Source organism: Aegilops tauschii, chromosome 4, assembly GCF_002575655.3.
Source record: "Aegilops tauschii subsp. strangulata cultivar AL8/78 chromosome 4, Aet v6.0, whole genome shotgun sequence".
NCBI lineage: Eukaryota > Viridiplantae > Streptophyta > Magnoliopsida > Poales > Poaceae > Aegilops > Aegilops tauschii.
This window is the reverse complement of record NC_053038.3, coordinates 510,172,779-510,188,516: the sequence shown is the minus strand read 5'-3', so window position 1 is coordinate 510,188,516 and position 15,738 is coordinate 510,172,779. Positions and strand designations below refer to the sequence as shown.

The following is a 15,738-nucleotide window of genomic DNA, read 5'->3' as shown; positions in this document are numbered from 1 at the left end:
TTGCTTGCTTGGCCCATCCATCTGGCGCAAAGCCATGGCCCACGAGGCAACAAGCTCCTACCGCCAGGCGCCAGCTCTCGGCCTTCCCAGCTCACACCCGGAGCATGCTTGCGTGCGTGCGTGGTAAGTACATGCACAGCAGCTGCACCAGCACCAACAGCGCGTGCCCGCCCGTGTACTCTGCCTCTCTTCTCTACACCCGCACGCCAACGGCGCCGTGCTCGCTCGATCCCCGCCGATCTCCGCTGCCTCCCGGCCGGCCGCCGCCCGAGATCTCTCCTGATGTTCATGTCTCGACGACAACGGGTGCGCGCCGGTGTTCCTGACGTTCGTCCGTTCGTCCGTTCTACCGTGGCTCTCTCTATGCATCCAGGGAAGGAAGGTGGCCGGCACGGCGCGCACGCTTGCGGACCAGGTGTCTGGGCATAAAAACTGCTGGTCACGCCAGCAAACACCAGCAACAACGCAACGCAGTGCCGGGCCCATTTTACTCAACATAAGTGCTGTCAGCAACAGAACAACGGGGGGTGTAACTTTTCCCTGAAAAATGCAACCCCTTTTCCACAGGTCCACTGCACTTTTATCGGCCTCTTTTATCCCATCATGGATCGGATCATCGTGCGTGCCAGAGGAGAGCGGGGCAGAAAAGCAAAGTGTCAAGTGTAGGTACTAGCATCTTTGTTGGCATGGACAGTGTTTGGTGGTGTTTCTAGAAGCATGCACGAGGCGGTGATGTCCACGCTAGATTTTGTTAGCTAATCAAGGGTCGATCTGATGGGATAATCCAAGGATAACGGCGACAGAAATTCTAGTGCATCAAAAGGAGCTTCTCTTTAGACGACAGCCACGTAAAGTTACGGGACAGCGTGTCGTCGCAGCCCTGCCGCCTTTGGAGTCCGAACAAATCACCAGCGGCTCGATCAAATCAGTGGCCAGTGCAGGTGTTGAGCGCTCGAGCAGGCCTAACTTGGAGGCTAATAATAAGTAGGACTAATAAAAAGACAGTGATTACTACTGTGCCGGCCCAATCTAGGTTAACACACCAAGGTTTCGTTACGCTGCACTTAATGTGCTGCTACCAGACTCCATGCTACATACTAGTAAGTGCCACACTGCCGGTGAAGAAGTGAGAAAGCAGCGTGCCAATTCAAAAAGGAGCAGCACTGCACTGAATCTGAATGTGAGCAACAGTGGAGCAGGTAGTAACCAGCAGCCAGCTATCCTGTCCGCGCGTCCGTTTAAGGTAAAACGGACGAATAGCGCGACCCAGCACACGGCCTCAAACGGGCAAATGTCCGGATTCCATCCGTTTTCGATCCATCCCCGACCCAAACTTGCGCTCGGTTTGGGGTGAAACGGACGCGCGCGGACGGCCTGGACGCACGCCCTTGTCCCCCCCCTGGCCCGCCTGTCGGGGACACTAGCAGTCCCTTCGCTCCCAACGCTTCCACCCTCTCTCTTCCGCCCCGCCCCGCCGCCGGCGCCGCCGCTATTCTCCGGCCGCCTCCTCACAGCGCAGCCCCCGGCCGTCCCTATCAAACCACGTCTCGACATGGCCGCCACCACGCCCGCGCTTTGGCCGTAGTTTTGGCCGTCGATCGGAGGTTTGGCCGTCGTCGTCTTTGCCGGTCGCAGAGGGGCCACGACCGCCGGCGACGTACCACGGCGGCCTTGGCAGCTTCCGACGAGAGCTCCAGAGCGGCCAGTAGCCGGCCGGCAACCACCCCTGCTGCGTCGAGGTGATCATCGCGGCCTCTTCGCCACCACGACTGCAAGGTGTTCAACATTTTGCCCACGAAGGTATGGACAGTGGAGACGAGTTTTTCTTCCATCACTTCCTTTGTTCATCGGACGATTCGTCGTCGGATGATGAAGATCTTGTGGTGGCTGCACTGGTCGTTCACGACCACATTCAACGGCAGCTTCCTCGGTGCAGGGGGTCAGTCCCTGGCCGTGCTCCCAACGTGAACCGCAACAGGGAGAGAGGACACGCGCTGCTCTATGCCGATTACTTTGTCAACACCCCGCTCTTCAAGCCGGATAAATTCCGTCGCCTATTTCGAATGGCAAGGCATGTGTTCAATCGTATCCGAGAGGGAGTGGTTGCTCATGACCCATACTTCGAGTGCAAGACGGGTGCCCTTGGCAAGCTTGGATTCTCCTCTTACCAGAAATGCACCACGGCCATCCGCATGCTTGCATATGGAATTCCAGGCGATCTGGTGGATGAGTATGTGCGTATGAGTGAGACAACATGTCTGATGTCAATGTACAAGTTTTGCCAGGCTGTGATCGAGGTGTTTGGCCCAGAGTACTTGAGGCAGCCAACTGCCGGTGATACACAGAGATTGTTGGCGACCAACGCAGCTAGAGCCTTTTCAGGCATGCTTGGCAGCATAGATTGTATGCACTAGGAGTGGAAGAACTGTCCATTTGCTTGGCAGGGCCAGTACAAGGGGCATGTCAACGGGTGCACTGTCATATTAGAAGCAGTGGCATCGCAGGATCTTTGGATATGGCATTCTTTCTTTGGCATGGCAGGTTCTCACAATGATATCAACGTGCTGCAGCGTTCTCCAGTCTTCGCGAGGCTTGCATAAAGCCACTCCCCACCTGTGAACTTTGAGATCAACGGCCACCAGTACAGCAAGGGATACTATCTAGCAGATGGTATATATCCTCAGTGGTCAACTTTTGTGAAGATAATCTCGAAACCCCAAGGTGAGAAGAGAAAGAGATTTGCCCAAATGCAATAGAGTGTTAGAAAGGATGTGGAACGTGCTTTTGATGTGCTTCAATCCTGGTGGGGTATCGTTCGAAACCCTGCACTGTCATGGGATGAAAGGAAGCTTTGGGAGGTGATGACTGCTTGTGTGATCATGCACAACATGATCGTCGAGGACGAGCGTGATGAGAGTATCTTCGACCAAGGATTTGATTATCAAGGTGAAAATATTGAGCCCTGCACCAAGACCCGGCCATATTTGAACAGTTTGTCCAATTCCACTGTGAGATGCGTGATTGGCACGCTCATTTGAATCTTCAAAATGACTTGGTTGAGCACGTGTGGGATCACATTGGCAACCAATAGATGTATTGGTCCATTTTATGTGCAGTCAAGACAATTTCGATTCGGTTGTAAAACTATTTTATTAAAGACAATTTCAATTGGGTTGTAAAACTATTTTAATTTTCAGACAAATATTTCGGTTGTAAAATTAGTTTTGATGAAAATATGGGCATTTTTTGCCCTGACGAACAGGATGGGGCAAAGGGATGCGGCCGCGCGCTGGGCGCACGGCCACCGCATCACAGGACACGCCCGGACACGACCCCATTGCCCTACCCAAACGGATAGAAACCCGACAAAACGAACGTCCGCTTGGGGTCGCGCGGTGGAGTTGGCCTGATGCTACGAACACGCTGTAAATCTATGTGCATGGGCTGGGTGAGTGATCGGTGGACGCATCCATATACTATATGGGCGCACGTACGACGGTGCGGGGCATGAACAGTGAGCAGTGCCACAGTCGGTCTGTCAGGCTCAGCCCAACTTGCGCGTGTACCGTGCTCGGCACCTCACAGGCTGGAAATCCAATGTTTGCCGTCCTGAAGCGAACGAGGGGGAGTCGTACTAGGACTGTAGCCTGTAGGTGTACCGCTACGTAGTACTCCAGCTGGGGAGGAAATGGACTTTAAACCAACAGTAACTACCCGTGTGCAGTGCAAAAGTCGAACGCGGCTTCAGTAAATGGCTCTGACTCTGGCTCTGGCTGTCATCAATCCACTCATTTATTTACACTCCTCGTCTGAGTCAGCGAGTAGTACTACTGTCTGCTGTGGCATTTCATAAACTGGATAGCAATGGCACACGGCCGGCTCGTTCATGGAGCACTGGTGGTCTCAAACACTGTAACGAGTACTGTAGTAGGCGCAATTGCCACGTTAATTAAAGGCTAAAGCCGGTTCTGACATTGTCCCGCAAGAATCTAAGAGCACCCCTTATATTAAACTATAAACTGTAAAACTGGAATAAAGGTTGAAAAAAAGGCATTTTAAGGGTTCATTTTAGCTACGCCCGAATATATACTGTAAAAACAAACTGGGATAAGAGCTCCTTTCTCCAGCCTAGCCGGCGCCGCCACTTCACCCACCCGGGCGCGCCTAGCCCAGTCGACCGCCTGCCGCGCCCCGTCGCCCGCCTGCCGCGCCCCGTCGCCCGCCGGCTGCGCCCTGCTCCGTTGTCGGTCGCGCCGGCTGAGCCCTGCCCCTTTGCCGGCCGCGCCAGGAGGATTCCAGCGGCCAGGCTGAGGCCACGGCGAGGTCGAGCTCGACCAATTCGAACCGGCGACGGTCGATTCCTGCGTCAAGCGGCCTTTCCAGGTGTGGTGACGAATTCCAGCGAGTTTCGGGCGGATTCCGGCAAATTCCATGGCGGCGCGTTTGCTCCGACGAGGTTTGACCGGTATACGGGGCACCATCGGTTCGGCCTTCCAACCTTCAAACATAAGGGTCTCGGGTGTGAATTTTCGGTGCCCTTTAAAAAATTTACAGGTTGAACCACTTTTATGGTTTCTGTTCTGGACACTTTTTTTTATCAAAACCTGAAAACGCAAAATTTATAAGGTTTCGACCACTTTTAAAGGGTCTGTTAGAGATGCTCTAAGATAAGTGAGACGGAAACAACCATCCCTCCCACCACCCTCACGCCGCCTCCTCTGAGGCGACTCGAGGGCTAAGCCTACCGCTGCCGCCACACTCCCTCCCTGCCTCTCCTCTACCTCCGTCACCACCAGAGGTACTCATCGGCGCGACACCTACGAAAGTGTCGGTCGTCGGCGTTGCGGTGACTGCGCGAGCTCTTGCCCTCCTCCAACGGCCTTAGTTAGGTTTGCTGGTTTGGGCGTAACGGTGGTCGTCTGGTCGATGGCAACGGTGTTTGTTGTTCCCTTTGAGTCGTTTCTCTTAGCACCTTGTATCTTTGTTCGCTCTGTTTTCATTTTCTTCGTATTGTGGTGTCTTTATAATCCTGACCGGCTGACGGCTTTACTAATTCAAAGTTGGGCTAGATTCGAGCCTTTTATCGAGCTCCGCCGACTCCATTTCTTTAATAAAAATAAATAAAGGCCAAACCTAGAGTGTGTCATCTCATCCCGAAGCGCGTGGATTAATAATCACAGTAATGCATGTACTGTACCCTCCCATCTTTGAAGGTTGTCTTGTGGTCTTCAATTCCACCCGTCCGAACGGTTGCCTAACCGCTACGGGCAGCCGGATGCTCTGCTTTTTGTCTCAAGAAAAAACGAGCACCCTGTTCATATTCCTGAAGAAAGAAATTGTTTTTTTTAAGATCCAAAGAAAGAAATGAAATGTGCTCCTGCCGATGTGCAAGTGCAGTGGAACAGTCAGATGATGCCACTGGCCTTCTATAGTGCTGTGGGAGATGCACTATGCTCTGTTTTTGTCTGAAGAAGAAAGCAGAGAAACGCTCTGTCTTTTCTATCTGAAGAAAGAATTGGAGTGAAATGCTCTGCTTTCGATCGGTCTCTTGCCAGTGTGCAATGGAACAGTCATCAAATATTGCTGCGAGCTACATTTCACGGGTTAATAAAATTCCATTATTTGCACTATACACCCACCGCCATCGCCAACGTCGCAGCCGAGCTTGCCGCGCCGTGGCAATGGCGGCGCTCGACGAAGTACGCACGCGCCTAATTAATCGACCGCGCCACCCTATACAACGCAATGTTCTTACCCTCTGTCACGCACGCCTACGAGCAACGCCGAGAGCCCAACCCCTCCCTACCGATTTAGACGACCACCTTGGCCGGCGGCACCACGATGGGGCTCCGCACCACGTGCTCCGGGGAGACCCACTTGAGGTTCCCCTCGGCGCCGGCGACGGCCGGCTGCTTCCCGGCCCACCGCACCGTCACCGTGAAGCTCTGCCTCTCGTCCACCTTGGAGAACCGCAGCATGGGCGGGCGCACCGTGACCGACACCTCCTTGGGCATGTCCACCACGGCCGTGTACACGGAGTTCGCCTTGCCCACGTTCTTCACGGTGCGGCGGACGGTGATCGGCTGCGACAGCAGCTTCACCACCAGCGACGGGTAGTTGAGCTCCGCCTCCGTGATGGGCTTCAGCTTGGCGCAGTCCACGCGGCGGTGCACGATCTCCTTCACGCCGTCGTCGCCGTAGCCCAGCCCGCACAGGTACGGGATGTAGTCGTTGGGCGAGAGGTCGTAGACCAGGCCCGGGTCCACGGCGCGCGACGGGTTCACGTACCCGGCGCCCATGGTGAAGAAGCTCGCCCGCCGGTACTGCTCGTCCTTGACCGGCACGCCGGCCTTGTCCGCGGGGTCCGAGGAGGTCATGAGCGCCGACTTGATGGCCGCCGGGGACCAGCTCGGGTGCAGGCTCTTGATGACGGCGGCGATGCCGCTCAGGTGCGGGGTGGACATGGACGTGCCGGACTCCATGAAGAAGGCCAGGCTCACGTCGTCGACGAACTCCGGGTGCATCTCGCTCGGCGCCCACGCCGCGAGGATGTTCATCCCCGGCCCGCTGATGTCCGGCTTCAGGATGCCCGGGCTGGCCTTGCTCGGCCCGCGGGAGGAGAAGAAGGCCACCGTCGGGGCGGGGGAGATGCCCAGCACCGTGCCCTTGAACGTGATGCTCGCCGTGGGGTTGGGAGTGGACTTGAAGTAGGCGGTGATCTTCGAGCCGGCGGTGTTGCTGACGTGCGACGCCGGCAGCACGTGCGCGTTGGCGAAGGTGGTGTACCCCTCCTCCGGCTTGTTCATGAGGATCATGCCGGCGCCGCTGTACGCCTTCACGGTCTGCCCCTGCTCGACGTGCTCCTTGAAGCCGCGGCTCTCGCAGAGCACCACCTTGCCGCTCACGGAGTCGGGGAGGGAGCTGCAGCCGCGGGCGTCCGGGTCGCCGCTGGCGCCGGGGAACACGAGCGGGAGCGGGCGCCCGGCGGAGTTGTTGTGGGGCTGGAACAGGGACTCGCCGTCGAACTCCTGGCCGTTGCCGAGCTTCACCGTGGTGCGTATCGCCCGGTCCGTGGTGCCGGCCGCGACCGTGAGTATCCACGGCGCGCAGTTGGAGACGCTCCCGGCGGCCGGCCCCGCATTGCCGGCGGCGGCACTGACGAAGATGCCACGCTCGATGGCCTTGTACGTGGCGACGGCGACGAGGTCGTAGTTGAACTGCGCGCCGTCGGAGACGTCGATGGACATGGAGATGACGTCCACCCCGTCCTTGACGGCGGCGTCGAGCCCGGCGATGACGTCCATGATGGAGCACCGGCTGCGCGAGCACACCTTGTAAATGGCCAGGTGCGCGTGCGGCGCCATCCCGGACGCCGTGCCGTGCGCATTGCCGCGGACGTCAGCGTTCTCCACGAAATTGCCGGCCGCCGTGCTGGCCGTGTGCGTGCCGTGGCCGGCGTCGTCGACGGGCGGGGCCGTGTCGTTCACCGCCGCGCTGCCGAACGCGCGCGCGCCGATGACCTTGTTGTTGCAGCCCCCCGCGCCGGCAATCGCCTTGAACTCGCACGCGCCCTTCCACTTCTTGGGCGGCGGCGGCATCCCGGCGTCCCCAAAGGAGGGGTGGCTGGGCAGGATGCCGGTGTCGACGAGCCCAATCACCACGCCGCGGCCGAACCCAGAGCGGCTCCAGAAGCCGTCCTTGCCGGTCTGCAGGCCCAGGAAGCCCGGCGAGTGGGTGGTGGCGAGCGGCAGGAACACCTCGGGGTAGAGCCTGATGCAGCCCGCCCTGCCCCGCAGCGCCTCGGCCTCGGCGTCGCTGAGCCGCGCCGCGAACCCGGTGAGCACGTGGCTGTAGGAGTAGATGATCCTGGGCCCGGCGTCCGCCCCGCCGTCGCCGGCAGAGGTCGGCGCGGCCTCCGGCAGGAAGGAGCGGTGCCAGTCCTCCACCGGGACAGCCGCGCTCCCCTCGTCGTCCCTCGGCTCGAGGTGCACCACGTAGTTCTTCCGCTGCTCCGGCTGCTGCCCATGGCACGCGCCCAGCAGGAGGAGGAGGACGGGCACGAGCACGAGGGTCCTCATGGCACGCACGCGAGCCGGATGGGTGGACGGACGGACGGCGTGCCTGGGTGCTGTGGAGGTGGAGCCGATTTTGATTTGGGTGGGCGGCAGCTGGGGGATGGAGAAGGTGGGAGAGTGAAGTGGAGTGGCCGTGGCCGTGTCGTGGCGAGAGCAGGGGGTTGCCGGGGTTTATGTAGGGGTGGCACTTGGCAGAGGGTGAGTGAGTGATGGGCGGCACCGGACGGGCGGGCGGACGCTGGCGGTGAGCTGGAGGGCACCAGGAGGCGGAGGGAGGCTCGGGCTGGTTTTGAATTTCCGCCGCCGTTGATTTTGAATCCCCGCGGCCGGGCTTCTTCACTCGCGTCACGCCGTCCGCGCTCGCGTGCGCCGCGCCGCGCTGACGCTCCGGCGTGCGTGGCATGAGAGTTTGGCCACGCGCGCCCACGCTTGGGGTTCATTCATTGTGCGTTTCTGAGGCGACACTTCACGTAACTGCGGCAGTTAAGGCACCGGGGCAGGGGAGCGGAGCCGGAGCGTAGGAGGAGTAACTTTGTTGCCCAAACTTGGTGCACGCTACGGAACCCACTGACGTGCGATCGACGGATGCGTTCATGGTATTTACTCCTGCCACCGTAGGCACTAGGCGCTAGATAGTATCTTGCGGGACTCAAACTCGGAACAGTAAAAGCGTCACTGAGCCCACAGGCCTACATCCAATGTTATTCGAATAAAGAGGAGGATAAATTTCTCTAGCTGCACACAAACTTCCCTAGTGCTTTTCGCGTGGCTTCTTGCCCAAGAATTTGCGACACGAGGTTGCTTGCTGTTTGTAGTTATCACAGCGTTTGGCTGGGGCGTGGACGGGTTGGTTTAGCTGGCGACAAAATGTTTACTCCATTTGGTTAACCGAACGCTGTGTTTCCAGCTCAAAAGGAAAAATGTCATTCGAACCGGAGTGCAGGTGTATGGGTCGATGGCTGGCCGGGCGTTCGGCGCGGTTGCTTGGCTGGACTCCGGATTGCCAAGCGAAAAGCCAAACATTTCAAAACATATCTTGTTTCTTACTAGCATCAGCACTCGTGGCATGCATACTCTGAGCATCACCACGTCGATCTTGCCGTTAGCTGGACGCCGGAGGCCAAGCACTGCACACATACCATCTCGTTTCGTGGCATCATCAGCAGCACACGTGGCATGCTCTTTAGTCTTTAGCGCTAAGCATCGCCACATCGGTCGATCGATCGTGCCCACAGCTGGACGCCGGGCCGGACGGTAGCGGTTCGCGTCGTATTACCCTCCATTCCATTCCCTCCCGGCGCGTGCGGTCGTGAGGGGCCTCTCGTCGACCCGACTCGACTCGATCGGTGGCCTCCCCGACCGATGGATGGCGATCGGTGCGGCGCGGGCCCCGGCCGTCGGGGACAGTTTCCGGCTAATGATATCCGGCGTGCGGGCCCTGATGGAGTAGTATTTTAGAGTGGTGCTAGTGCCGGGTCAATCATTCTTTGACTCGACTCCGCGGTGGGCCGCCTCGGAACGACAGATGTCGTCTGAACGGGACGGAATCGGTCTCGGCCTCGACGAGACTCATCTCTCTCTCTCTCTCTCTCTGCTTGTCGCTTTTGCACGAGATGGGAGCATAGAAAAATTGGGTGCTCTGTACGTGCTCTAAGCGAAGGAGTGAGAATATATTTATTGGACGTCGAGTCCCGCTTTGCCTTGTTCGATTCTAGCAGCTGTACTGTTGCGAATTACAGACGGTGGGGCCCCTGTCTCGTGGAACAATGCCCGCTCCAACTTGTCTACGCGGCAGGACCGAAACGGCACGGGTCGAGAGAGCTCAAGTGGGATTCTATCTTCGGGCGAAGAACTGAAGTGGTCACGAGATGCATATATGTATGTATGTGGGTCAACCGAAGCAGAAGCTGCTCACGATGTCAAGCGGTTGGTTCATTTTTGGGCGCAAGGCAGCGCGTTCACGGCGGATTTTCCTTTTTCTTTTTTCGGCGCTCCGGCCATGCATGGCAAACGAAATCTAACAACGCCGCCCAATCATGGAAACCTTTCATCTGCTACGAACCACTACCACCTCACTCAAATGTGCATCATGGATCTCCATCTTGTCTGCCGATTAAAAACCGGGGCTTGTGCCTACCCAAACGGATCGCTGCCATTTTCTTCGTGCGCGTGTGTATATATGGGACTAATGGGACACACCACACACGAAATGCGCGGATGGCCCGCCTCCTTACTCCGAGCGATTGCCTCAGCCATCGGCGCCGCGGACACCACCATGGAAGTTGGGCGGACACGACACGGTGGTCGCAATGCTTCTCACCATCTTTGTCTCGGGGCGACTGAGGATGGAACTAAATCTATTTAAAGGAAAGGGGGAGGGGGATATGAGGAAGGCCAACCCCCTTTCGTACATGCTCTTGTGTTAGGGCGTGTGCGGGAACCCTCCCGCTTCTCAAATCTGCAACTTCAGGTGTGGAGTGCAGCCGGACGGTTCAATTCCTTGTTATGGGTGTGGGAAGCTAGCTAAAAACACAGTGTGATATCTGAGGAGTTGTGGAGTTGAGAAATCCTAGCTCCTCCAAAACCGGGAAGCGCGAGTAGAGAGTATATTACCGGTCCCTGCCACCGCGAAGTGAGCCCCTCTCGTACCGCTTCGCTCGTTCTTTCTCCTCCACACCCCGCACCTGCTATTTTTTTTGCTAAAACAGCTACAGCCAACCGGGCCTATGGGTTGTCCATCAATCTCACACTGTTTGGACTATTAGCCTCCTACAATGCCTATCCGAATGGGCCACGGAAGGGCAATATGTTGGGCTTCAGGTTCGCTCCTTGTGCGAGCGAGAAGCCGTGTAGCCGAACATATCCCTAGATCTCGGCTCTCTCGTGAAAAAGTGGCGATCGGAAGCTGGTTGTGGAGTTCAGGATTTTGCGGCCACGGATGAGTACCAAACACGCCCTTAGTAGATTGTAATCCCATTTCCATGAAATACAACAACCTGATTATTCGTATGAAGAAAAAGAAATAGGGAGCTTCAGATTCCAGGTTTTCCAATACTTGATGAGCAACCGGGTGTAGAAATTCCTTGAATAGAGGGGAGGGGGGATCCTAATCGGAGAACTACAACAGCGGAGGTCTAATGGTGGACATGGAAGTGGGCTTGATGATATCAACGGTGAATACAATGACTATTTTTGTCACAAAAATGGTATTGACAGTTAGGTCATTTGAGGGATCAATTAGAGTAGATTAAAGCCACCCAAAAAATTGTTTCTTGGCTTAGGAAAATTTAGTCGTGAGCAGGCATCAGAGCTGGTGCTAGAGTTGAGTGAGATACCAAGGTAGTCCGAAGATGCATGTGCGTTTGATTTAATTCTCTCTCTCTCTCTCTGCTTGTCGCTTTTGCACGAGAAGGGGCTTAGAAAAATTGGGTGCTCACATCATGGGTGCTAATCGAAGATGTGAGAATATATTTATTGAACGTCGAGTCCCACTTTGCCTTGTTCGATTCTAGCAGCCGTACTGTTGCGAACTATCGACGGTGGGCCCGTGTCTCGTGGAACAATGCTCGCTCCAACATGTCTACGTGGAGGAACAGAGTTCCAGACGTCCTCGCCGCGGCAGGACCGAAACAGCACGGGTCGAGAGAACCCAAGTGGGTTCTAGCTTTGGGCGAATAACTGCTCACGACGTTTTATTTTTGGGCACAAAGGCAGGGTTTCTTCGGTGCTCCAGCCATGCATGGGCATGGCAAACTTTTCTAATCTACGCTGGCAATCCAAATCTAACGTCAACGGCCAACCAATCATGGACTACCTTTCATCTGCTACGAACCACTGCTACCTCAAATGTGCATGAGCATGATGGATCTGCATGTTGTCTGCCCGTTAAACCGGAGCACGTACCTACCCAAACCGATCGGTACCATTTTCTTCGTAGGCGTCCATGGGAATGATTGTAATTCTATTTTCATGGAATAAAGCTCCCTGATTAATGGGCATATATTTTCATGGAGTAAAGCTCCCTGATTATCCGCCGAAAAAAAGGAAGAAATAGAAAAGCATCATATTCCAGGTTTTTTTTTGTTTTCCAACACTTGATCAGCAACCGACCGTAGAAATTCCTAAATATATTTTTTTCTTGACGTCACAAACCATTGGATTCGTTGGATCAACATGTTTGGAGGCCTCTCGATGGAGCACATTGAGCAATTCTGCGGCCTTTGGAAGAGGCTCGTCGCGGTTCACCTCCAGGACGATCTTGCCGATGATATCACGTGGAACCTCACTGTCGATGGAATTTATTCATCGGCCTCGGCCTACACGGCTCAATTCGAGCGTTCTATCGTTTCCAACATGACCAAGGTGGTGTCAAGGAATTGGGCTCCGCCCAAGTGCAAGTTCTTTGCCTGGCTCGTTATCAAGGATAGAATTCGGATCCGCTGACCAACTGTGAAGGACAAGTTGGCCAAACTGCAACTATTGACAACTTTGCAAGCGGGAGCCGAAGACCGCGGCGCATCTTCTCTTCATGTGTAGGTTCTTCGCCCGCATTTATTTCGGGCGCGATCCGAGCTTGGGTGGATGCCCCGAAATTGGATGTTGTGACCTGGACCAGGATCCCCTCGGTCAAGGAGTGGTGGGCCATGGTGGTCCTCGAGCATGGTCATAGGAAGAAGGGGATGTTATCACTTATCATGCTAGTCTATTGGGAGTCTCGAAAGAGAAAAATGCGAGAGTATTCCAACATGTGGGTAGGTTGCCTAATGTGTTGGGCAAGGCTATTAAGGCCGAGGTGAAAACTGGGTTATCACACGGGCAAAGCATTTGGTTCTATAATGCCGCGAGAATAAGCATTTGTTTTTTTCATTTGTGTGAGGAGCAATGTCCCTCTCGAGACCTTGTTACTTCCCTTCTTTCCAACGAGATGAGGCAAAGTTTTTGCCTCCATGTCAGGTTGAATAAATCCCGTGCTACTTTTTCCAAGATTTTCTTTTGAAAGAAATCACTTCTCCTAGACTGCATCAACCAGAATCGCAGACAACCTTTTAACATATGAATTCCAGGTTTTTTTTTAATCTTGATGGGTGTATTTTTTTTCCTTAAAAGGATCAGAGTATGATCTTTTTTTCTCGGAAACACTAAAATCTGACGTCAAAATTTTAGGCATAGTAAATCTGTCGGTTTTCATGGCAATTTGGTTTGTGAGCACAACAATTTTCTAACAAAAAATAAATAATGAGGCGGATTTGTCGTGCTTGCCAACTAAACTTGCCATCCTCGAAGAGCATATTTTACCATGAAAAGCGTTCGATTGCCATGGTAAAAATCTGGCATCAGATCTATAGTGGAATATTTTTTTCAAAGGTCAGAATTTGTTACAGAATGAACTGTACACAAAGAACCGAAGGTGACTACGGCGTCAAACTGTTTTGTCTTATTTATGTTGACTACAAAGGCGACGCGTGCACGCCTAGGAATGTTCGGCTCCCAGACCATTCGTTCGCTCACAGCAAGTCGAAATCTAACGCCGACCAATCATGGAAAGCTTTCATCTACTACGTACTCAAATGTGCATGATGATGGGTGTCCATGTTCCCTGCCGATTAAAACCGGAGCACGCGCCTACCCGCACCGATGGTGCCGTTTTCTTCGTACGCGTATGTGGAAAATGATGGCACGCACCGGTGCACGAAAATGCGGGGGACGGCCGGGCCTCTTTTCTCCGGCCGGTGGCCGCGCGCCGCCGCCCCACTCGCTCGGTTCCCTTCCCCCAACGGAGCATGTCCCTCGCCGCAACCGGCGTAGGTAGTGCAAGGGCACAGCGCGCGCGCGCGCACCTCCTCGGCGCACTACCGCCCATCGACCGGGATCCTCGGTGCACTGCTTCATGCCGCTCGCTCGATCAGACCACCACTACGTACTGTACTGCGTTTGAAACAGCGCCGTCCCATGCGGCGAAGGAGAGCCACCGCCACCAATGAGCCATGCTGCATGGCCTCTCCGACCGTGGTTTCCCGATGCAATGTGCGAGCCAGCGAGAGCACACGGGCAGGCACTGGGAATCAGATGAATCACCTGCACCGCATGGAAGCGGCCCCGGTTGAATAAACAAGGTGACGGGACACGGCCCGGCCATGGAGATCACCTGGTTGATGAGTAAACAAATCGAGGGAACATGGCGGGGCGGTCCGGCCAACACGTAGCGGTCGGCCATGGCGCACGGGTCCCGGCCTTCACCGGCTCTGCCGCCGTGTCTGGTTGGTAGGGAAAGGCATCGCCGTTTTTATTATTATTATTGTCTCCTCGCTTGGATCCTGATGACGGATCAAGTCATACAGATACTTGCGGCGCAGCAGCTGGCCTGGCCTGGCCGCCTGGTCTGACCCTGACCCTCTGAATCAGACTGAGGTGAGGTGATGCTCTGCTTGGAATATCAAAATCAGGCGCCGGAGCCTACGTACACAAGCTAGTACTATTAATCTAACCAACAGTCAGCAATCAACGCTGCTAATGATGGAGACGGGACGGAGGATTAGATTGTTAACTCGTCAGTGCCGGAGCTAATCATCGGTCTTTACATACCATTTTTTTTAAAGCGCAGGCGAACTGCGTTCGCATTATGAGAAGAAACAGCTAGTCTGTACAAAAGCAACCAAAGGCTGCGAAAAACAAAAGAAAAAAAACAGGATCCCAGGCTGCCTAGACCTCACTCTCGCAGCATCAAGTGGTTACCCCCGCCAATACCCACGTAGCTAGCTCGTCGGTGAGAAGCTCCAGCACTACCCGGACAGGGCGCTCGAGATCCCTGAAAATGCGGCCGTTACGCTCGAGCCAGATCCACCAGGTGGTTAGGAGAGCGATTGATCTCGCCCGCTTGCGGCCAACAGGCACCGTGCTAAGTCCGTCCAGCCAATCCACCATGCAGTTTGAAGACCTCCAGGAGCTTGGAAGGAAGGTGGGGACGCGAAAGCGGCTGGCCGCCGCCGTCCAGAGGTTCCTTGACCAAGTGCACTCCCTGAACAAGTGTTGAGCGGTCTCCAGGTTGCGCCAGCATAACGGACAGAAATAGGAATTAGGCCATGCCCTGGCCATGAGCCGGTCCGCCGTGAGTAGTCTACCAGCGGAGAGGAGCCATGAGAAAAACTTAATCTTGGCCGGCGCCCGGGCACGCCAGACGGACTGCATGATTGGCGAGAAGGTGGACCCCAAGAATTGCAAATGGTATGACGAAGAGGCCGAGTAGCTGCCAGAGGCCTCAAGCTTCCAGGTGAATATGTTCCTGCCCGTATCAAGGATGGTCGTAGCACTGATCCGGCCCCAGAGGGAAACAAAAGCCGCGAGGAGGTTGCTTGGAACTCGTCCTCCTAGGTCGTTTACCCAGCGGTTGCCGGTTAGTGCCTGACGCACGGTGCGGTGCTTGCGTTTGGAGAGGCGAAACAGTTCTGGCGCAATGTGGCATGGAGCTTGGCCTTGCAGCCAACTATCCATCCAGAAGGAGGCCGTTCGGCCATCGCCTAGTGCTACCGTCGTGGCTGCCGCGAACAGCCAGCGGTCGTCCTCGTTGCAAGGCATAGGAAGACCGATCCAAGGCTTGTAGGGGGTCGTCTTCTCCCACCAAAGCCATCTCAGCCTGAGCGCAATGCCGAAGCGGTCAAGGTCGATG

General features: G+C 55.5%; 2 protein-coding genes across 2 annotated transcripts; one reads left to right on the top strand and one right to left on the bottom strand.

Moving 5' to 3' along the window:
* Nucleotides 1-1,802: 1,802 nt before the first annotated feature.
* Nucleotides 1,803-2,600, top strand: LOC141022037 (uncharacterized). The gene is made up of 2 exons (XM_073497916.1): nucleotides 1,803-2,403; nucleotides 2,542-2,600. Exons 1-2 carry the CDS (start codon nucleotides 1,803-1,805, stop codon nucleotides 2,598-2,600), a joined length of 660 nt encoding a protein of 219 aa, XP_073354017.1.
* Nucleotides 2,601-5,595: 2,995 nt separating this feature from the next.
* On the bottom strand, nucleotides 5,596-8,473 carry LOC109735076 (subtilisin-like protease 4). Its single transcript, XM_020294276.4, has one exon. The coding sequence runs from the start codon at nucleotides 8,076-8,078 to the stop codon at nucleotides 5,811-5,813; it is 2,268 nt and encodes a 755-aa protein (XP_020149865.1). The 5' UTR covers nucleotides 8,079-8,473; the 3' UTR covers nucleotides 5,596-5,810.
* Between the last annotated feature and the right edge of the window lie 7,265 nt (nucleotides 8,474-15,738).

Bases quoted from the DNA above. Each gene is read 5' to 3' on its own strand.
- LOC141022037 (XM_073497916.1), top strand. From the start codon at position 1,803: ATGGACAGTGGAGACGAGTTTTTCTTCCATCACTTCCTTTGTTCATCG. The intron at 2,404-2,541 runs GTATGCACTAGG...TTGGCATGGCAG, and splicing joins CATGCTTGGCAGCATAGATT to GTTCTCACAATGATATCAAC.
- LOC109735076 (XM_020294276.4), bottom strand. From the start codon at position 8,078: ATGAGGACCCTCGTGCTCGTGCCCGTCCTCCTCCTCCTGCTGGGCGCG.